General features: G+C 52.9%; 1 protein-coding gene across 1 annotated transcript; it reads right to left on the bottom strand.

Moving 5' to 3' along the window:
- Positions 1-2,702: 2,702 nt before the first annotated feature.
- Positions 2,703-10,212, bottom strand: LOC112929725 (group IIE secretory phospholipase A2-like). Its single transcript, XM_026011899.2, has 5 exons — positions 9,588-10,212; positions 6,753-6,833; positions 5,894-6,032; positions 5,670-5,776; positions 2,703-4,056 (listed from the first exon to the last, which is right to left on the bottom strand). The coding sequence occupies exons 2-5, from the start codon at positions 6,790-6,792 to the stop codon at positions 3,914-3,916; spliced, it is 429 nt and encodes a 142-aa protein (XP_025867684.1). The 5' UTR covers positions 6,793-6,833; positions 9,588-10,212; the 3' UTR covers positions 2,703-3,913.
- Between the last annotated feature and the right edge of the window lie 11,630 nt (positions 10,213-21,842).

Raw genomic sequence — 21,842 nt, 5'->3', positions numbered from 1 at the left:
CCCCTGGGTGTGCCCTGACTTTGGAACTCAGCACAGGTAGCGGCCCTCCAGGAACAGTGCTGCGCACGCTCTCTCCAGCCAGCTTTGTCCCATTTCCTTCGCAGGACATCAGCCCCGGGCACTGAAGGTCAATGATTTTCAAATGTGTGTCTGCTTAAGACAAATGAGCACTCAGAGTAGCGAGCCCAGGGGCTACTTGAATAAATGAGCATAGTCTTTATCATATGCATGATGCCACTTCCCTAAAATAATTCCGATTATCATGTGTCCATGGATTCAACTGAACAGCTACTTATCTTGCATGTACTGTGATGGATGAAGTAGGGGAAGCAAAAATACCCAGTGACCTGGCAGAGAGGGAGCTTCCATAATGCTCCAGGCACCCTGAACGTGTTGTCTCACTTAAACCATTCAACCATCTCGTGAGGCTGGTGGTTCTAGCCCCGTTTTACACCCAAGGGAATAGATAACTGGCCCAAGATCACAGATTGGTAGCAGGCTTGGAATCTACAGCAATCTGCCTCTAACACATGGGAACCCTAGACAAGGACCCCAGTGACGGGGTAAGTGGACCAGGAAAGGTATAAACATGTTGCCTGAGAGTTCAGAGGAGGGTGAAATCTTCAGCGGGCAAAGTATGTTAAAGGGGGCATTTGAGATGTACCTAATGTGTGTGGATTTTCACATGTGGACAGGGAAGCTTCTAGGCCGAAGGCAGCTTCGTACAGAGCTGTGAAGGCTGGAAGGCAGGGGGATAGGGACCATATAAAGAAATATAGATGGGTGGCTCAAGGAGGTGGAAAAGCAGATGGCACCATGCTTGAACGCCAGGGGTTCGTGGACAATGGGAGCTACTGACGGTTCGGGAACAGAGGAGGGAGCGACAATCCAACTGGGCGAAGATAAAGCTGGCCTCGGTGGACAGGATGGGGACAGGCTGGAGGATGGAGGTCCTGATAGTCTAGTCTTGCTCTGTGGACGCACTGACTAGTGCAGAATAAGTAGCGCCTGTTCGCTGGTTGGCCGCATCTGACGTGTCTCCACCTGCAGCGTTCAGCAAGGACCGGCCGCGGAGTCTGCATACGAGTTCACTGCAGGAAAGAATGAACACGAATGCAGGGTTCAGCTCTCCAGCAGTGAGGCTGCCAAGCACCCCAAAGAAGCCGACGGATGTCCGCGAAGAGATCATAATTGGAAATTCCAACGTGATTCGATTTCTGATCACTCAGCGAGGTTATTTAATCAAACATTTCGTTAGTGGCTTGTTAGGGGGTGGTGGGAACAAAGCAAATCAATCCGAATCGCGTGGTCCACGTTGGGAAGAGGCAGCCCGTGACCGCTCAGGTAAGCCCTGCTGGGGCCCCAGGCCTCATTCATTTCAGGGTTCACTCAGGGAATTAATAAGCCGACAGCACTTAGAACGGTGCCTGGTGAAAGCCAAGGCCTAATGAGGCGCAGGTGGGTACGGTTCCCAGGGAAGCGTCATTGTTCCAATTCGGGCCACTTGTCAGCGCTTTTTGGATTTTAATGTGCATACAACGCCCCCCGGGGGGGGGTCTCATTCACCCACAGGCTCAGCCTCAGGGGGCCTGGGGTCAGGTCTGAGACTCTGCATTTCTGACAAGCTCCCGGAGGATGCCCCCAGTGACCCCAGGCTACACGGACCCGCAGGCCCGGGACGGATGCACTGTTGCTGACTGGCTGAGCGGAGGGGTCTCGGCCTGGAAGCTGTGACCTCAGGTTCGGGGATGTTTTAGTCCTTTCTACAAGTCTGGTGCTGCAGCTGGTGATGACGCGTGTGCAACCACAGACACATCTGTGGAATTTAGACCCACTGATTCATTCACCGAATGTTTATTGATCCCTGGGAGAACAGGCTGCAGGCCAGGTCTAGTTCCTAAGTGCCCGATGGCCGCGCACCTGCCAGGTGAGCAGGTGCCGGTGCCCTTGCTGCCTTACACCCATCACGCCCACAGCAGGACCCCTCTCCAAGTCCCTTCCCCTTTCCTGTGCTGCTCACTGATGCAGGGGCACCTGTCACTCTAAGATGTTCCTAAGGGCTTCGTGATTATTTCTCAGCATATTTTTTTTAAAGACTTTATTTATTTGACACAGATAAGTGAGAGAACGCAAGTGGTGGGGGGAGCGGCAGAGGGAGAGGGAGAAGCAGGCTCCCTGCTGAGCCAGGAGCCTGACATGGGCCTCGATCCCAGGACACTGGGATCACGATTTCAGCTGAAGGCAGACGCTTAACCGACTGTGTCACCCAGGGGCCCCTCTCCGCGTATTTATTATCGACAATACCAAAGGACCCAGTTCACCCAGAAGCTGCTTTGCCCCCACCCCATGAAGGCCAATCCAGGTTTCAGCCGAATTTAGGCTTCCCCCCGTAGCCTGAGCTAAACAGACACCAGAGGGCGCCTCAGGACCGCGGTTCCCACAAACGCACCCGCTCTCTTCCCCAGCCCCACTCGTGCTTTAAGGTGCTTTAAGACCTGGTCTTCAGTGGGTGACTCTTTCCCAAGGATTGGCATCAGTCACAGCGGCAGAGCGCGCACACCTGACCCCCCCACCCCCACCCCTTGGTTTATGCTAACACAGAACGTCTTCACTTTTCAAAGTTTATGATGATCCTCCCTTGTCCCTTTGATTTCTTCCCGCTCTTTCCTGCCCTCAAAGTCCTGAAAGTTGCACACAAGTCGTGAAAAGGACAAAGAGAGTGAATGTTTATTGCGTGTCTGCTGGGAGCTTTGTCCCCTCCCCACGTAGCACCTTTTCCCGTTTTACCAGCTTATTGTAGACGGTGGAGATACCACGTCCACGGTTAGTAGAATCTGCTGGAAGTACACAGCTTCCAGGATAGGCTGCATCCCACTCGGTGGGGCGCTGGAGGGGGGAGGGAATCCTCTGGTGCATCAAATTCTTCATGTCCCCAGAGGCAAACGTTGGGAGGCTGAAATCGTTCCTCTTCCCCTCCCTGTGTCAGGAGCCCGATCCAGCCTGGGCGCCCTCGCAGCGGACCTTCTCAGAGCACTCGGCTGTCCAAGGTGACAGCCAGAGGGTCGGGTCCACCTGGCCGTACCAGAGCATCACTGGCTGATACCAGCTCATGGAGAAACAGAGGCACATGGGCTGGGAGTGAGGACATCCCCCTCGGGGAGAACTTCCCCCCTTGGACCCCTGGCCGCCGCCTGTCCATCAAAGGAAGGGTTTGGATAAAATGATTCTAGAGCTTCTTTTCATACTCAGCCAGGCTGCTAATGGGAGGGATTTGGGGCCCGATGACATGGTGGGGACAATATTTTTAGGTTGGTATTTTTCATGCTTCTCACATTCCACCATATGGGCAGATACATTCCTTCTGGAGATTGCCATTATTGTCTTGCATAAGATTGTAGAATGTTAGAAAAAAAGAGTCACAGAAACTTACTATAAGGGGAAATGAAAAGGAGAGGATATTAGGATCGCACGCAGGGCAGGGGCCACCGTGTCAGACGGGTTCCTGCTGTATCCCCAGTGCTCAGCACATGGCTGGCACACAGTAGAGGCTCAAAAAAAAAAAAAAAAGAAAGAAAAAAGTGAGTGTATGAAACCATAAACTAATGAAATCCTATAATAGTAGAGTTTGAGAATCAGAGAATATTAGAAGTATGGGACAACCTTATTCACTTATTCAGAAGAGGGAGCTGAGATCTCAGGGCCGGGTGATAGAATCTTCTGGGTGCTGAAGGGTCCCTTGGCTCTTCCTCAGGACAGTGTGTGGCCTGGGAGGCCAGCGATGGTCCGGGCCGCAGTCCGTGAGCTCTCGGGGAAGGATGGGTTTGCGGGAAAGGAACCTTCTGGAGGGAGGGCCTTTGGTGTCTGCGTTGCCCAGGGCCACTGGGGGTGGGGTGTGGGGCGGGTGGGCCCGGCCCTAGCAGGGCGGAGTGGGGCCACTGCACAGCTTGTTGGGGTAACGGACGAAGTTGCGGTTGTAGGTGCCCAGGTGGTGGCGGAAGCAGAGGGCGGCCGTCCGGTCACACTCGCAGGTCTGACGCTGGCAGGCGGTTTTCCCGGCTGATGGGGACAATGTGAGTCAGGGACCTTGTGGCTCGGGCCTCCCGCCCTCGGGGGCCGCGTCCTCTGTCCTGTTCTGCTGGACGCCCACTGCTGCGGGGGACGTTGGGGGTGTGGGTGGGAGCCGGGGCAGGGCGCTGGGAAGCCTGGAGCCGTTGGCCCTTCGTCTCCGGAGCCCACGCGCGCCCCTCAGCCCTCTGGCCGGCCCCGAGACCGGCTGGTTCTCTAGGGCATCTGCTCCAGCGCCGGGGGGACCTCCAGGCAGCCCCTTCCCCATGTGACACGTGGCTGGGGGTAGAGCGCAGCCACCAAGGTGACAGGGCAACTAGGAAATGACGGCGGCTCAGTCCCAGGTGGCCCGTGCACCCCGGCTGGAGCCCGTTGGGATGGAAGCTTGGGGCCTGCTTGGGCCTTGGGCCTGCCTCCACCCCGGGGGCAGAGCCCGTTTCTCTGGCCTTTATCTTAGGGCCCCCTCTTGGCTTTTAGGCTCACACCCAGCCGGGCACCGCTCTGCGGTCCCCGGGGCCCCAGAGCCTCCCCAACTCTCCACGGCCTCTGTCTGCCCTCAGTGGCTCTGGTGGCTCCTCCTTGTTCCCAAGAATACATGTCACGGAAATGCCCAGGGCTCCCCCTCAAAGGTCAGCCTCCACTTGCCACCAGGGTTCTGCTCCCATCTGCTCTGCCAGCAGAGCGCCTGGATTAAGCTGGGGGAGGGAGATGAAGAAACAGAGGCTTTCGGGAGGTCACACAGTGGGTAGAAGGTGAAGCCCTGAGCCTCTGACCCTATTCTCTGGACACCTGTCCTCAGTCATCTCCTCACGGCCATCCCTGACAGGTGACCTGTTCCTACGTATAAACCTCCAGTGCCGGGGAGCTCACTACCTGTCAGAGCCGCCTTGCTGAGTCCATAGAGGCTGCAGGAGCTGGAGACTGAGTCCAGTCTGCCTCCAGCGGTTCTGGTCCTGGCCCGGCCCCGCCCCGCCCCCTGGTCAGACCTTAGAGACCTGAGCTGTCTGACCCTCCTGGGTCCTTCTGCCTCACTCGGCCCTGCCCTCCCTCCAGGCTGCTCCTGCCTTTGCAGCGCAGAAGCTCGGTGCTCTCTCCACTGGGCCCAGCAGCGCGGAGGCCTCCACACTGTCATGTGGTCCAGGGACCAGGGGACACCTGATGGGTCCGAGGGGGCCTCGGATCTGGCAAAGCTGAGCAAACAGGTCCAGCCTGACAGCCCCACCGGGCGGAGTCAGCCTTTGGGAACAGGGTCTGTTGTCCCAAGTAGCAGCTCCAGCTCGGGGACCTCGCCCTGGAGAGGACGCATGAGTCCAGCTCCTCCGGGCCTGCTCCAGCTCTGCCCCTTGGCTCTTCCGCCCGGAGGCTAGAGCTGGGAGGCCCCCCTGGTGGGGAGAAGCGCCCGGGGCCGGGGCAGGAGCCCTTGGGTGCCCGGTGAGCGTCTGGGTGGATGGACAGTCCTCTCTACGGTTCGGTGACGGAGGAAGACCCACCTTCCCGTCTCTCTAGCCCAGGGGCCGGGCCTGATGACGAACCAGGGGCCACCATCAGGAGGGGCTTCCTGCCTGGACCCCCCTCCCTGCCCCGGGTCTGGGCCGTTCACGTACCGCAGAAGATGCTGTGCCTGCTGGAGGAGAAGAGGTACCTTTCCAGCTTGGGTTCGCACCCCAGCTTCTCCAGACGCCCGTAGCAGCAGTCGTGGGCATGGCAGCACCTGGAAGGGTCATGGGCGACCTGGAGGGGCCTGTGAGCGGGCTGCGCCGGGCCAGGGGCTGCCAGGGGGCCCAGCCCCTCCCCGCCCCCGGGCCCCCCTGCTGGGCCGGCCGCTCACCAGTCGGTTGGGTCCACGGGCCAGTGGGAGCCCCCGACGCCGCAGTAGCAGCCGTAGTCGTTGTACTGCAGCGCCGGCTTCCCCGTCATCCGCTCGATCATCACCCCAAACTGCACCAGGTTCCCGCCAGCCGGGGCCACTGCGGGGTGGGGGGGCCAGGCCGGCAGCGACGTCAGGGCCCTGTCCTCAGGTCCCCTCACACCTGAGCCAGACGCCTCCCCTCCCGGACCGTGCAGTTAACCCCACCTCACCAAGCACCTGGCCCCCAATAACAGCGATGCTAAGCAGTAATAATATCCCCACGACGTCCACCCACCCTGATCCTCAGTGCTCACCCCATCGTGACGACGCACCCAGTGCCCTCCCCTGGCTCCCCTCCCTCATCTCCACTCATCTTCCTGCTTGCTCCCCACTGCTCCTTAGACCCCAGGCGTCAGCTCGGTGCCCCCAGAGCACTCTGTCCCCACCGATCCCACCAGAAGCCAGGGGGTGGGCTTCATGACCACCTGGGGCTCCCCGGATGCCCCCAGACCCTGCTGCTACAGCAATGGGGGGGCTGCCCACCCTGGGCAGGTAAGGACCAAAAATGGATGCTAATGGGGAGCAGCAGGTGGAGCACAGGTGGCAGGAGCCTCGTGGGTGCTATCTGGGGTCCCCACCGGCCCCTTTCCCGTGCCCTCCCAGTCCACCCAGCCTGCATCCCCGCCTCCCGAACCCCCATCAGTGCTGGCTCGGGCATGACCTCGCCATGACCCACCACACCTCCCTAGAGCCTGGGTCCAGGCCCTCTGGGGCCTCCGGGAAGCTCTGGGTTTCCAGCTGGGGAGGAGGAAGAGGGAAGGTCACAGAGGTCACTTACCCAGGAGGCAAAGGAAGGTCAGGAGAGGGGGAGGCTTCATCCTGGGGGAGGGGGAGGTGAGCAGGGGGCAGAGGAGCTGGGCTGCAGGAGAAGGAAGTGAGTGGGGTGCTCTGATCTCAGGGCACCTCCCCAGTTAGTTAAATACTGGGCCCTGTCCACTCCCCATCATTAACCCCTGAAAGCCCAGTGATGCAACTACACTTCCCGGCCTTTGGTCAAGTTGCCAGGGGAGGGGCCAGCCTGGGGCCCTGTGGACTTAGTTTCTAGGCGGTTTGCAGGATCCAGTGTGTGACTCTCTCTTTTCCCGGCCTCTCCCTTCACCCACCCCCTTTCCAAAAACCACCGGCTGGGCTGTGAGCGAGAGGCTGTGCCAAGGGCTCTTCATTCCTGGCCTCTTTTCCTTATACCCATTTTACTGATGCAGCAACTGAGGCCCAGAGAAGCTGAGAAACTTAAGTGCACGTGGCCAGGTGTGTCGGTTTTCATGCGGCCAACTACTGCAGCACGGCGCCCTGCTCCCCGTCTCCCACCCCTGCCTCCGTGTTGCCCAGAGGGAGCGTGCGGGGAGCAGCCTGACCATGGGGCAGGACCCTGGGGACCCGGAGGGCCATTTGTCCAAGATCCAGTAGGTCGGAGGCTGGGAGCTCAGCCAGCTGAGTTTCGGGATTTTTCTTCGTTGTTCTTTTCTGGGCAGGTTCCTGCTTGTTGACAAGCAGTGAAAATGCTCCCAGATGTGACTGTCTCCCTGGATCCCCTGGTGCAGTGTGTGGCCGCCATAGAAATAGGCTCTGAGTCAGCTGGAAAACCCACATTCCAGCATGGACTGGAAACTTCCATCCTTTTGATGTTCTCTTAGGGGATGTGGTGGGGAGACAGTAGCCCCTGGCCCAGGTCGGGTCAGAACACGGAGGCCCGACTTCAGAGCTCGGCCAGAGGTCCGGGGAGGGTGGGGGTTGTGCAGGAGAGGCCCCAGCTCTGTCGTGGTCAGAAATTTCAAAGTCCCACCAGTCATGGGCTCACAGTGGCTTATTTGCTGGCTGCTGCCCACACCCCTGAGTCCACGCAGGCAGCAGTGGAAGCAAGAGGATGCCCCCGTCCTGGCCTGCGGCTTCCTGCCACCTGCTTGTTCCTGGTCTGCAGGTGGGATAACTGGACCAGCCACTTCCACCCGCAGGGGACCTGGGAGCTGCGCGACCTGCAGCAGCCTTGTGATCCTGCTTCCACCACTTATTCCACGGCTGTGGGCAGGTCCTTTGCCTTGCTCGTCTCCTCGGTTTTCCTGTCTGCATTATGGGGCTGGAAGGCATCCCACCTTGCCTCCTTCCTGGCAGGATGGGAAGCTCAAATGCAGCTGGCGGCTGTCCCCCTTGGGGTGTTCACTTTGCCCCAGGATGGTGCCGAAAGCCCTCCTCAGGCAAGACCTCAAGAAGCCTTCAAACAGCCCCAAGGCACCACAGCTCTGATCATCCCCATTTTGCAGAGGCAAACTGAGGCACACGCCTAAGTCCACGGAGAGCCAGGATTTGGGCGCAGGCAGTTCAAAGGGCCCGCCTCGTGCCTCCGGGAGGGCTGGAGCCTAGCATGCGTGTTATTTTTAGGGGCTCCCAAGATGTTTTCATGTCTTTAAAATCAGGATGACTATCATCCAACCCAGATTATATTTGTTTTCCTACCGGTGTGGTCCTAGCATCTGCTTTTCACTTTTTTTTTTTTATTTTTTTCTATTTTAATGGAGGAAAGCGCTCGTGAAAGCAAAAATCATGTCACCACCCGAGACTGACCCTGGGAGCTGGCCCTTGGGAGCTGATGTGGTGTGGATGTGGTCTCACACCGCACACCCCACGCAGGTTCCGTGATGCAGTGATCGGGATTGGGATACAGGCCCTGGACAGGTGCCACCCACGGAGGGGAAGAGATGCCGGGTGGTGGGATGACCGCCAGTGATTTGGGATGGAAGGTTTTTAACCCAAGTGTGAAGCCGGGTGAACACTGACCTAGCCCGCCTACAGCCCTGCCTCGCGCCTCTCCCATTTCCTGCTCCTGACTCCTTCTGGAATTCACCCCCCTAGACGAGACTTGGGGGGGGCGGCGAGTGCACCTGGCTGGGATCACCAGCTGTGAGTCATGGTCTCCAGAGAGGGGGCTCCCCTTTGCTCACCACTACCTTTGATTTTAACGAGGGCACCTCCTGACAGCCCCTGGCTCCCGGCCTGGGTCATGGGAGCCCAAACGGTGAGTCACTGAGGAGCTAAGTCTAAACAACTGGAAATGAGCTTTGATTCCCCAGCTCTTCCCGCAGCAGCAGAAGGGTGTTTCCCGGGAAGGGCCGGGTTTCTGAGATAATTTCTTTGGTGAGCCATCTCCATCCCAGGATGGGGCCCCTGGCGGGTCCTGCCCATGTATACCTGGGGCAGGAAACCTGAGGACCGGGGGCAGAGCCAGGCAGGGAGATCCATCCAGGCCAGCTGGCAGCGGTGTCCCCAGCTGAGGCTCCGGGGAGGGCGGGGGTTTGGGGAGGTCTCGGACGTGGAGGAGAGTTTCAGGCATTCGGGAAATGTGGTTGGCTTTAGAGTTTTCACACAGTGACACGTGCTTGACGGTGCCAGGGTCTCTGACTTGAGTGTTTGCTCTGCCACTTAGGGGCTGTGTGACCTTGGCCAGTCCTGTCACCTCTCTGGGCTTGGCTTTGTCACCCATAATAGGGGCATAATTGGAACTACCTCTCAGAGTTTGGGACCAGACAGAAAGGAAGTGAAGGGTGGAGAGTTCTCTGCAGGATGCCGTGCCCACGGGAGGCTCCCACAAATGCCGGCCCCTCCTTCCCTTGCTCCTTACCTGGTCACCGGGGAGGCAGCTGGTGTCTCAGGAGCTCCCTGCACTTCCCCCCGTGGGGGTGGAGCACACGGGCAGGCCAGGCCCCCAGCGCTTGAACCCGGTCGAGACCCCTGCGTGGCAGATTTTAACTTCCTTGGTGGAGGGTGGCCGGGGGCAGGCGAGCGGAAGGAACAGAGCCCAATCTCGAAGCAACGTCTTCTCTCTCCTGGTGTCGACTTGTTCCTTGTAGCGGAGAAGCTGTCGTCGTCATCATCATCATCACCATCATCATCTTACCATTTCCCGAGCTCCACACGTGCTGCAGGCACCGGGCTGACAGCCCTTCATGGCCTGATCTCGTGTCCTCTGCCGCATAGACGGAAGAGCCATACGCTGTGATCCCGGCCCGCATGGGGCCCACAGTCCAGCAGGGAGACAGACCTTAGTAATTATACACCGAATAGGCCTAAGTGGTTTGACAGGCTGTTCCACAGGCCTAGGGGAGCATTTATGGGGGCGTCTGATCCGGGCAGGGGGCCAGCGAGGGCTCCTCTGTGGAAGAAGTGGTTTAGCGGGGATCTCAACAAGTTAATCGGGGTGAATAGAGAAGCAGAGAGAGTTTACATAGAGAGAGCGCCTGTGCAAAGGCCCTGTGGTCAGAGGGACATGCATCCATCCGGGAAGGGCTGAGAGGGGGTGAGGTCGCTGTGCTCCTGGTGGGCGGGGCTCAAAGGGCATGATTCACTGGGAAGCTGACCCTGGGAACTTGACCTCCCGCTCACCCCACGGTGAGCCTTTTGCCTGAGCCTTGGTGGGCAGGTGGTCTAGAGCTTGCAGAATGCTGGAGAGGGCCCCAGAGCCCCCCGTGAGAACGAGGCCCCTCTCTGAGAGAGATCTGTGGTATTTTCGTCCCAAGGGGGAGAAGCTGTGAGCACCCGGAGGCCAGGGAGAGACCCGTCCCTCCACTGGGAGCAGGCTTTGTGCAGCTGTCATCACACAGCTGGGTTCTCTCATTTGTGCTGGACAAGAGTCCCTGGCGTGGGCTGCCGTCATCTTTTATGAGGTGCCGACGTCCTCGTAAAATGGCATAGCTGCGCCTTGTTGCTCTTTGTCCAGGGGCCAGGGGAACGACGGTGAGGGTGTTACGCCAGGAGGCGTCCTGCTCCTACCTGTGTTTGGACAGGATGGTGCTGGCTGCCGAGGGCTCCGCAGGAGGGTTTCCAGCAGGAGGAGCAGCTCCAGTTAGCAGGTGCCGCGGGCTCCGGGACAGCTCGGGCCACATGTGTGGGGACAGGAGGGGCTGTGCCGTGGATGCTCGTCCCATCAGAGTTCCACTGCCCCAGGCTGACCCCGGGGAGGTCAGGGGAGGGGGAGCAGAGGGAGGACTCCGGGCACTAGGGCCACTTGCACAGGGGCAGGCAGGTGCCTGGTGGGAAACAAGCGCCCATGCCTGTGTCTCTGAGTGCCTGGGGGGCGGGGGGGGGGACACGTAGGCCCCACCCATTATGAGGCCTCCCCCCCTTACTCCCAGGTGCCATAGTGTCCCAGTTGAGAGGACACTCTGGGCTCTGCAGTCAGACTGCCCACCTTTACCCTTGGCTAACGGGATACTCTTGGGCAAACGACTTCACTTCCCGTGGTCTCAGTTTCCCCACCCGTACGATGGGGATGTTAATGGCACCATCAGTGATATGGTTGGGAGTTAACCCAACGGTGCCTGTGAAGTGCTTACACCAGGAACCTGCAAAACACAGCGGTTATGCCTGTTGTTGCTGCCAGGAGCAGCTGTACCAGTTAGCGCCAGTTAGCACTGGCGGACCTCCCCTGCAAAGCCCCTTCCTGCTTGGAGCCCCCCCCCCCATTCCTTCCATCCTGGAAGCCTCCAGAACCTGTTCTGGGTGGTGGTGGTCAGGCTCGCCCCCAACACTTTAATGTTTGTAGGGTCTGGGTCAAGGGTACACGTGGGGATCCCCATGCCGTGTGTCTAAATATTTAAAAGTTGTCAATCAAGGGGCACCTGGGTGGCTCAGTGGTTGAGCATCTGCATCCGGCTCAGGGCGTGATCCCGGGGTCCTGGGATCGAGTCCCGCGTCGGGCCCCCTGTAGGGAGCCTGCTTCTCCCTCTGCCTGTGTCTCTGCCTCTTTCTCTGGGTCTCTCGTGAATAAATAAATGAAATGTTTTACAAAATTATCAAATTATCAATCCAGATGCCAAGGTGAGAAGTAAAGTATGTTCTATCCTCCCATCTAAATATGCTTTCCTAACAACAGGTTAAAGATATATGGAAAGCCACAGCTCATATATGGCTGAAATTCAGGTGTTATGTCCAAATTGCTTGAGTTTAATTATTATTGTGCGTGTCTGGGTGTTCTGTTGATGAGGCTGGCCACGTTTGAATGACGTATTGTGGAGTATAGACATAGGTACTTTCATAAGTGATTGTACCTTTGTCCCGTACTTTTCCTTTCATTTCAGCAAAATCTCCAATTACATTTTAATCACAGTTTTACATGATTTCTGCTCCTCTGACTGTAACGATCATAACGATCTACACGATTCTTAAAGTGTAATTGTATTCAAAGTCTATAAAATCTATGTTTCGCAAAAAATAAGTAAAGCTAAAGAGAAAAAATTATTTTGATATGCTTTTCAAAAAGATTTTTCTTCTAAAATACTCTAAACTCTCGGGGATCCCTGGGTGGCTCAACGGTTTAGCGCCTGCCTTTGGTTCAGGGCGCGATCCTGGAGTCCCGGGATCAAGTCCCCCATCGGGCTCCCGGCATGGAGCCTGCTTCTCCCTCTGCCTGCGTCTCTGCCTCTCTCTCTCTCTCTGTATCTATCATAAATAAATAAATAAATAAATAAATAAATAAATAAATCTTAAAAAAATACTCTAAACTCTCTAGGACAATTAATAGGCAAAATACAAATTATAGCCAATGAATATATAAAATTTAAAATGATTTGAGTAAAGTTGACTCTTTGGAAGCATTTTTGTTGAAAGTTCATCACATCTTGCCCAATATTTTTTAAAAAGTGAAACTATTGGCCATTCTAGTATTTAGGGTCATGTAGCTGCCAATGTAAAGCACTAGCACCACCCAATGTTACGCGTCGACCTGCATTATTCAAATTTCCTAGTGATATGCACTGTTTCATATGGCCCGGTGTCCCTTAGTCACCCTGTGAAACTGTGGCCCGCAAGGCCCTCAACACCATGAATTAGAAATGACCAGGCACAAGGAAATGAGTGGAGTGAGTGGGAAGTGATATTTGCTCGGCATGACCTGGTGTGGCTCCCAGAGGAAGGGTCTGACCAGGTCATCTGTCCCGGAGTTCCTGTGCCCACCCGTGGCCTCCAATGACCACACGACCACGTGGTGGCAGCATGGCTCACAGCCTTCTGATATTTCGAGGCAGGTGGCTTCTGTTGCCAGGACACAGGGCGGGAGATGCCAGGACGTGGTTCACCAGGCTGAATGGTGTTAATTATGAGAACAGAGGAGAGGACTGCAGACGAGGGGCCAAGGGGCCAGGGATGGGGCTGACCCAGTGCTGGGTGCTGGCAAGGGGTAGAGGCACGCACGGGCCTTCCAACAAATGTGGGGTGTGCTTGTGTGTGCATGACTGTGTGCGCATGCATCTGTGTGTCTGTGTGTCTGTGTGTGTCTGTGTGTCTGTGTGTCTGTGTGAAGTGTGGGTCCTCTAGAGCACGGGACCCAGGGCGGTGCAGGTGGTAGTGATGCCACCATCCGTTTAGCACCTCCTATGTGCCCTAGCGGCCTTACATTTAACCTTCGCCCCAATGCTGTGCAGTGGGCATTGCTGTTTCTGTCTTACAGATGGTGAAACTCGGACCCAAGGTTCTGCCAACAAGTGACCAGCCAAGGCCGCATCTGCCAGATGCTGCTTCCCAGTGGTGAGTTTAGGAACAGGCCTGCGGTCCTTGCTCGCTCAGATGCAGGAGGGTGAGGGAGGGTATCTGGGGTTCTGGAAGAAGGTGTCTAGTTCTATGGATGAATGAGGTTGACCTTGGCTGCCTCTTCTGATCATTTGTGCTTGGGTTTTCCACAGCCTGCTGCTCTGTCCTCCTTAGAGGTACCCAGATACTCGGGGCCCAGTCCTCTTAGGGTTTCTTGGGCTCCTGATCTGGGTTCCTCAAAACTGACAATGCCCAATGCCCCCCCCCCCCGCCCCCCTCTGAGCTCCATCATCTGACATCACCACTGACCCGGGGCTCAGGGATGCTGCTCCTCAGAACTTCAGAAGCCTGAGACAGAGGCCAGAGGACAGAATTCCAAACAAGGAGGTGAGAGCACTGTGGCTAACCCACTGCACCACCTCCAAACCAATTCAGTTAAATGGTGGAGCTGAACTACTCCCAGAGAAAGTCCAGAAGAACACCGGCTGGGTCTGAGCAATTCTGGAGGTATTTTCTCTAAGCCCTAGAGTCTTACTCCAAAGGATATGAATCTTGCTGTCGTAAGTCATTGGAAGATCCGTGTGTGATACCCAGGAAGTCCGCCTACCGACAGTCTCAGAGGCTGGGGTGCCTCCCTGTCAGCCGGGGCACGAGACAAACTATTGGATTCCCTTAACGAGAAACTCAGGCCCTAGGACGACAACCCAGCGAGATGAATGTGAAAACAAAGAGCACATCTCAGAAACAAAGCAGAGCAGCTTGGGTGCTCCCAGCGAGGCTTACAACAGAAATAATGGAGCTGCCAGAGAGAACTGCCAGGGCAGCAGTGAACGCCCCAGGGTTGCCTGGCGATCCCCAAAGAGGTGCAAATTAATGGTTACTGAATCCCCACAAAGAGAGAAAAGAATCCAACACCTCCAACGTGGCAGGCCCTAACATGCATCCACTGCCTGGATGAAAAGGCCCCACTGCGGACCCCAGTGCACAGATTAGCATATGTCAGGTCGTGGAAGGTGCCAGGGAGCCCTGGAGGATGGAGGGGACAGTTGACTATGCCTGCATGGCCTTCAGGAAGGGCTGTGGAGAGGAGATGTCACCTAAGCCAGGGCCTGGAAGGGGGACCCGTGTCCAGCTGATGATAACCCCCCGCGGAGGGAGGAAAACGCAGTGAGAGGCCCAGGGTCTCAGGAGTCCTGCGGGCATCTTTGCTTTTCTCTGCTCAGAACCCTTTCTCCCCACCTGATTCCATCATCTCCTTTGCCCCCTCATTGTAGGTGGTCCCGGTGGAACTGCCAATCACAACGAGGCCCCACCCCCAAAGGCAGGCACATGACCCAAGCAGGCAGGGACTCCACTCCTGCAGAACCAGGCACTAGCTTGAGGCAGGTAGACGGAGCCACAATGTCCTTTTTTTTTTTTTTTTCACTCTGTCCTTAATGTCTTTTTCTTCTTCTTTTTTTTTTTAAAGACTTTCTTCCTTCCTTTCTTCCTTCCTTCCTTTCTTGCTTTTTTGCTTTCTTTCTTTCAGAGACAGAGAGAGAGCAAAGGAGGAGGGAGGAGCAGAGGGGGAGGGAAAGAATCTCAAGCAGACTGGTGATGAGCGGACCTGGGGCTGAATCCTACTCCCCTGAGGTGGTGACCTGACTCAAAACCAAGAATCAGACATTTAACAGACTCAGCCACCCAGACACCTCTGTCCTCAGTGTCCTAAAGAGACTAAAAAGGTCTCTTTTTAGAGACCTTAGGGTCTCTTTAGAGACTCTTTGCCTTCTGTCCCTCCCAAGGCCTGCTGGATCACCTTTTTCTTCTATTCTTGAGACACCAAACTTCCTTTAACCAAATTCTTTTTTTGACTTTGGTTGGGCAGACTTGCAAACTTTGTTTTCTGCAGCTTGCAAACAAAGATATTTAATTGATACCAGGAAGAAGGCTGCAGGCCACCAGCCCTGAGGGGAGAGGTAGAACTGGGCTACCAGTTCTCTGGGGAGAGGTGGAACCATGCTTTGGCACACTAGCTGCCCGTGATACCCACAGTCGCTAAACAGCACCTGCTCAGCAAGGGTAAAGCTTGGAGGACTGGATGTTTGCTGACATAGAGCAATTTAAAGTGGATGAGGAATGGGGAGGCCTCATGATGGGATGGTTGTTTACAAAATCAGAGTAATTAAAGAGGGAGATATTTATCATACCTGGCACCACCTGAAACAATATATGTCCGGTTTCTTTGTTTATTTTTCCTGTTCTCCCCGAAGAGAATGTGAGTTCCCTGAGGGCAAGCCCTTTGTCTTGAGCACAGCTCTATCCCCAGTTCTAGAACAATGCTGGGCACACAGTAGGCACATTCGATGGGCAAATGCATGTGTGAATAAATAGCAAGCTCAGGCTTAGGATTTTCAGAGTATGAAACAGAGTTATCCCAGGAAGAATTGAAGGGATTTGCTAATTCGTATTATCCAGAATCTGGGGAGAAATTGTGAGCATGGATGTTGGGGCTCCTCCACCAAGAATGAAATGTTGGGTCAGGTTGGACATATTGCTATGGGTGCTCAGGCCATGGTTCTGCAATTCAGGGTGCTAATTTGGGCAGCCCTCCAAGTCTTATGTTGCCTGGTTGGCAAATTCAAATGCTGGTGTGCACCACCACATGTGAAGCCAGATTCATTGTCTCAGTGTGAGGGGAAGTGACATGAATTTCTAATTGTTATCTATGTCGTGCACCCTGGTTCCATCTGCTCTCTCATTTATCACCCTCCCTCCAACCCCCCCAGAGTCCAGATTCCTCTTCCGTCACTGTCACTTTGAGAACCTGACTGGGAGCATCATAATTTTAAGAAAGTTTAACTTGGGCTTTTCTTTCTTGGCCCGTGACGCTGGTAGAGGGGCTGTAGCTGAAATTATTTCTTCTTCTTCCTCTTCCTCTTCTCCTTCTTCCTCCTCCTCCTCCTCCTGTTGTTGTTGTTGTTGTTGTTGTTGTTGTTGTTCTTCTTCTTCTTCTTCTTCTTCTTCTTCTTCTTCTTCTTCTTCTGTTGAAACTATTTCAGAGGTTGAGGGATGCTCAGGGTGGCACAGCCAGGAGGCAGCAGGCAACCACTGGGATAAAATGAGTGGGGTCATCATGATAGGTAGTCAGTGGGTGAGGCGTTGGGATCTTAGAGCATGGGCTGATCCACATGGGACTTATCAGGGATGAAATGGGTTGGTGACCCACTGAGTCTTGTTTGATTTGTGTAATTGATGCACATGAATGATTGGAATGAAGTCCCCTGAAGGTCCATGAGCCTGTCAGAAGGAACCAGACTGGCATTGGATTTCCATCAGACACAGCTGTCATTCATTCTAGGACTTCTCTTTACTACCTTTGTGAGTTTGATGAATTGTTTCTTGGACTTTATGTTTTCTCCTTAGCTTACCTTTTTTATTTTGTTGGAATGCATCCTCAGATAATTTTCTGGAATGCATTCTCATCTACATTTAGAGAGAGAGAGATAGAGAGAGAGAGAACAGGAGCAGGGTAAGGAGCAGAGGGAGAAGCAGACTTCCCGCTAAGCAGGGAGCCCGATGTGGGGCTGAAAGCAGACACTTAACTGACTGAGCCACCCAGGCACCCCAAGAAGCAAACTTCTAAATCTTACTGTGTCCCAAAATATCTTGGCTGCCTCATACTTTCTCTGGATGTAGAACTCCAGCCCAGGGGTTGTCAGACTAGGGCAGACTAGGACCAAACCCAGCCTTGTGCCCTATTCTTGTTCTTTTGTAGATAATCAGTTTAGTTCCCCTTCTTTCATAGAGGCTTTTAGGATCCCTTCTTTGTCTTTAGTGTTCTAAAAGATTCCCGTGATGGGGCTAGGCATAAGTGTTTTTCCCACCTGCATTTCTAGCACTCAGTGGGGTCATTCAGTCTGGGGACTATTATTCCTCAACTCTGGGAAATACTCATGTTTCTTTGAAAATTCCTATTGTTCTGTTTTCCCTTTTATGGATTCCCTCAAAGCTGACTGTTGGACTTCCTGGATTGATTCTCTGAGTCTCTTATCTTTTCTGTTATATTTTCTCTTTTACAGTCTTTTGGTTCTACTTTTTGAGAATTACCTTTTAAATTTTTCTTATTTTATTTTTTATTTGTTTGTTTTTTAAGTAAGCTCCATGCCCAATGTGGGGCTTGAAGTCATGACCCTGGGATCAAGAGTCACAAGCTCCATCAACTGAGCCTGTCAGGCACCCCTCTAAGAATTATTTTGACTTTATTTTCCAACTCTTCCTGATTTAAAGAATTACAGCAATCATATATTTCCTTAAAACTTCTAATAGCTCTTCCTTGTTACTTAATTACTGTTTTAACATGACTTCCTCTTGCTTTATGAATGCATTGTTTTCTTGAATCTCTTTGAGAGTAGCAATAAGAGATTAAAGAAAATTGTTTTCTGTTTCCTGAATTATCTCTATTTCTTCAAGGTCATTTCCTACCTTGTTTGATTATGCTGGCTTCCTTCATTTTGTGACTTCCCCCCTCCCACATTTCTGGTGGTCCATTTCTGACAGTCCAGAAATATCTGTTCATAGTTACAAAAAAGACAATAAACCTCTTCATGCATGGAAGTGGGGCTTATCATCTAGTGGTTTCTGCTTTCAGATAAAAGGGAGCCAGCCTTTATGCCACCATAAAAAGTCTTTTTATCTTGGGCACTAAAGTCCACACTAGTTGCCCTAATTATTCCCAGACAGCTTGTTGCAATACAGAAAAGTCCTCTGAATTTTTAGCTAGGAGAGTAGTGGTGGTGGCATGGCAGGGCGTGGGGAGATTGGGTTCAAAAGCATTCGGCATTCTCTGTACGTGTGTGTGTATGTGTGTGTGTGTGTGTGTGTGTGTGTGTGTGTGGTGTAGTGAGACACAATTTGTGTCAGTACCTTCTGTCCATCTTATTGGTAATAACCATTTTTTACTTTGAAAAACCATCACTCTGCTCCATTCCATGCAGTCCTGCAGGGTGATCTGTCATGGTGCCCTGCAGTTCCCCCAGGGATGGACTTGTGACCCAAGATGTCCAACCACATGTTTCATTTCTCCTGGCCACAGGGATACTTCCAGGTGTAGGCATCCAGCCTGTACCACTCAGAATGTTTCATTAGACTTTGATTACGAGTCTCCTTTTTCTTTCCCTGGGGCCTTATGCTATAAAGACCATGCAAGTCTGGAGTGGCCGGTGACCATCTTTCTTAACTATATGGAAGAAGCTGCCTGTAGAAGGAAGCTAACGTGCTTAGGGAGGCAGGGAGAAATTGAGAGAGAGAGAGAGAGAGACCCTTGGATCCAACATTGTTTGACTTCCACTCTGAACCTTTAAACCATGAGATCTAATAAATTCTCTTTGCAACTTAGAGTAGTTTGACTTGGGTCTGTCATTTGAAACTGATGAGGATCCAGACTGATCTGGGAGCTTTCCACGGGTGGCAGAAATCTAGTCTACTTGTATTCAGCAGACTCCTGGGTGGTGTATGGAGGTAGGGCTGAACACCATGTTCTGTGGTTGGAAACTTCAACAAAGATCAGCGGGCCCAACCCTGGCTTGTAGAGAGTCTTTCAAAGAGTCCGAGTGACCACCAGGAAGTGCAGTGATAGTGTACCCATCTGGGTTGGGTGAGCCAAATTGATTTGGTTTGGTTAAAGTCATGCGACATTTCTTCTACTTGAGCATCATGGAAGAAATCATACTGATGATTCCCCCTTCCATCCTACCATCATCATCATCTTTCTCATCACCATCATCTTCATCACATTCCCACATGCCGGGAGATACCAACAGCTACGCCCAGGCCTGTCCCTGTCTCATTTTTCTTCACCAAGGACTAAAACAGCTTTGAGTCTTTTCCTACCCAGAGTCACCTTGTTATACTTTGATGTTAGACAGAGAACATTTTCAGATCTAGATCTGAAATAATTCGTTAATCACATCCTTAGCTGCCTAGGTAATGGGGCAAAGGTGATCTGAGAACAGATGAAAGCAGACAAGTGACTTCAAACGTTAACAAAAGGCTAGCAGTGCATGATACAAGGAGAAATCAATCAGCAAACTAGACAACACGGCGTATGATGTGCAAGATAGAAATAATGTCAGAATTCCAATGTGTGGGAGAGGATCCGATCCAGGTGGGCTCACCCAGAGAACTAGGATCTATGTCACACTTGGAAAGAGTTGAAGAATTGCTTAATCCACAAGTAAAATGGGCCAAGGAGCATAGTAAAAAACAGTCATGATCATTCATGAGTTAAATGTTTATTGAGCATCTCTTATATGCAAGCTTTTGCCTGGGTACGAAAATAAATCAAATATGTAGCCCATCCTCCAAATTTATTGTCCCAAAGAGGAGATAAGTGGGTGCAGAAATAACTTTAACTCTCAGTCAAAAGTCATAAGTAGCCTAGGAGAGGTAGTGTTTGTGCTGTAATGTTAAAAAAAAAAAAAGATAAGATGGTCTTCTGGAATCGGTTAAAAAAAGACAGTTTAAGGTTCACTGCAAAAACTACCTAACATGGGAAGGAGAAAAAATAGTACTTAATGCCTCCAAAACCCAAATCTGATGTTGGCTAGGAATTGAAGAGATGGATAAAGAGTAGAAATAGGGGCAAAGTGACAAGCTGCTATTTGCATACAGCGGGAGCTTCAGGTTTCAGTCTTGGCAGCCATGGGCAGGTTATGGGAGGGACTTAACAGGAGCATGGGCCATGTAGGCCTTGGTGTGTAGGTTACTTCAGCTTGACTTTGAACTGGAAGAGGCAGGCCCTAGCACAGTGTAAGGGACAGCAGGGGTCTTTAGCAGATGCCCCAGAGCTGTGGGAGCTTCAGGCATCCTGCACAGCTGTGTCATGGATCCTTTGGGGGATCTGTGGGGGGGAGGAAAGAGGCTTCCCTAGGCAAGTCCTGCAGAGGCTGGGGGCAGAAGGACGATTTGCTGCATTTCCTGTTTCTTTTTTTTAAATATATCATTTTAACAATTTTTAAAAAGATTTATTTATTCATGAGAGACAGAGAGAGAGAGAGGCAGAGACACAGGCAGAGGGAGAAGCAGGCTCCATGCAGGGAGCCCGACGTGGGACTCCATCCTGGGTCTGCAGGATCAGGCCCTGGACTGAAGGTGGCGCTAAACTGCTGAGTCACCCGGGCTGCCCAGCATTTCCTGTTTCTTTAGCCAGGTTTCCAGGCCAGGACTTCAGCTTCAGCTAAATTCGAGTGTTTTTATGGGGCAGTGCTTCTCAAACTGTAATGCGCTTATGAATCACCTGGGGGTTTTATTAAAATGCAGATTCTGATTCACTGAGTCTGGGTTGGATCATGCTTGGTGTATCCAGATGGGTCCCACCCAGACCTCAGAATCAGGATCTGCACTTTTACAAGATTCCCTGTGATTTGAGGGCATGTTAAATTTGGAGAAATGCTGCTCTAGAGCATGGGGATTTTAGCTTTTAGCATTAAAGGCCTATGTGGTTGGCATAGATGGACTGGCCAAATTCCTTTCCTTTTGCGTTGTTTTGACTGGCCTCAGAGCCAAGGGATAGAACTGTAGAGGACTGTTTTCAACCAAGGGGGGATCTGGGCCTCCAGGGGGCATCTGGCAATGTCTGGAGGTATTTGATTGTCACAACTGGGAGGAAGCTACTGGGATCCAGTGGGGTCAGGCTAGGCATGGGGCTAAACATCCCGTGATGCCCAGTACGGCCCCACAGCAGGGAATGATCCTGCCCCAAATATTAATACTGCTGAGGTCGAAAATCCCTTCTGTGAAGGGATCGGCCTTGAATTTAGATGGCTTGTCCAATGTGGTCAGTCCCATTGAAAGTCCCAAGTTAGCTTTTATTATTTATAATTTATTAATTACAGAAGTCAGATCATGGCCAAACACTGGATTCACCCATGGACAGATGGTAGGTTCTATGGAAAATGAAAAAGGAGCACTCTTAAAATAAACACACCATCCACTTGCACTGAGTACGGAAATGATGCAACTATTCTGGAAAACAGTATGGAGGGTCCTCAAAAAGTTAAAAATAGAGCTACGCTATGACCCAGCAGTTGTGCTACTAGGTATTTACCCAAAGGAGACAAACATAGTGATTCAAAGGGGCACCTGCACCCCAGGGTTTATAGCAGCAATGTCCACAAGAGCCACAATCAGGGAAAGAGTCCTGATAATCTATCGACGGATGAATGCAATGAAGATGTGATTACACACACACACACACACACACACACACACACACACACACACACAGTGAAATATTACTCAGCCATCAAAAAGAATAAGGTCTCGCCATTTGCAAAGATGTGGATAGAACTAGAAGGTATTATGCTAAGCCGGA

Source organism: Vulpes vulpes, chromosome 2 (assembly GCF_048418805.1).
Source record: "Vulpes vulpes isolate BD-2025 chromosome 2, VulVul3, whole genome shotgun sequence".
Lineage (NCBI taxonomy): Eukaryota > Metazoa > Chordata > Mammalia > Carnivora > Canidae > Vulpes > Vulpes vulpes.
The sequence above is the reverse complement of the archived record's forward strand: the minus strand, read 5'-3'. Positions and strand labels throughout refer to the sequence as shown.

Excerpts from the sequence above, each read along its gene's own strand:
- LOC112929725 (XM_026011899.2), bottom strand. The coding sequence starts at position 6,792 with ATGAAGCCTCCCCCTCTCCTGACCTTCCTTTGCCTCCTGG. Across the intron at positions 6,033-6,752 it reads GACCTTCCTTTGCCTCCTGG|TGGCCCCGGCTGGCGGGAAC; the intron begins GTAAGTGACCTC and ends CCCACCCCGCAG. Across the intron at positions 4,057-5,669 it reads CAGGCACAGCATCTTCTGCG|CCGGGAAAACCGCCTGCCAG; the intron begins GTACGTGAACGG and ends TGTCCCCATCAG.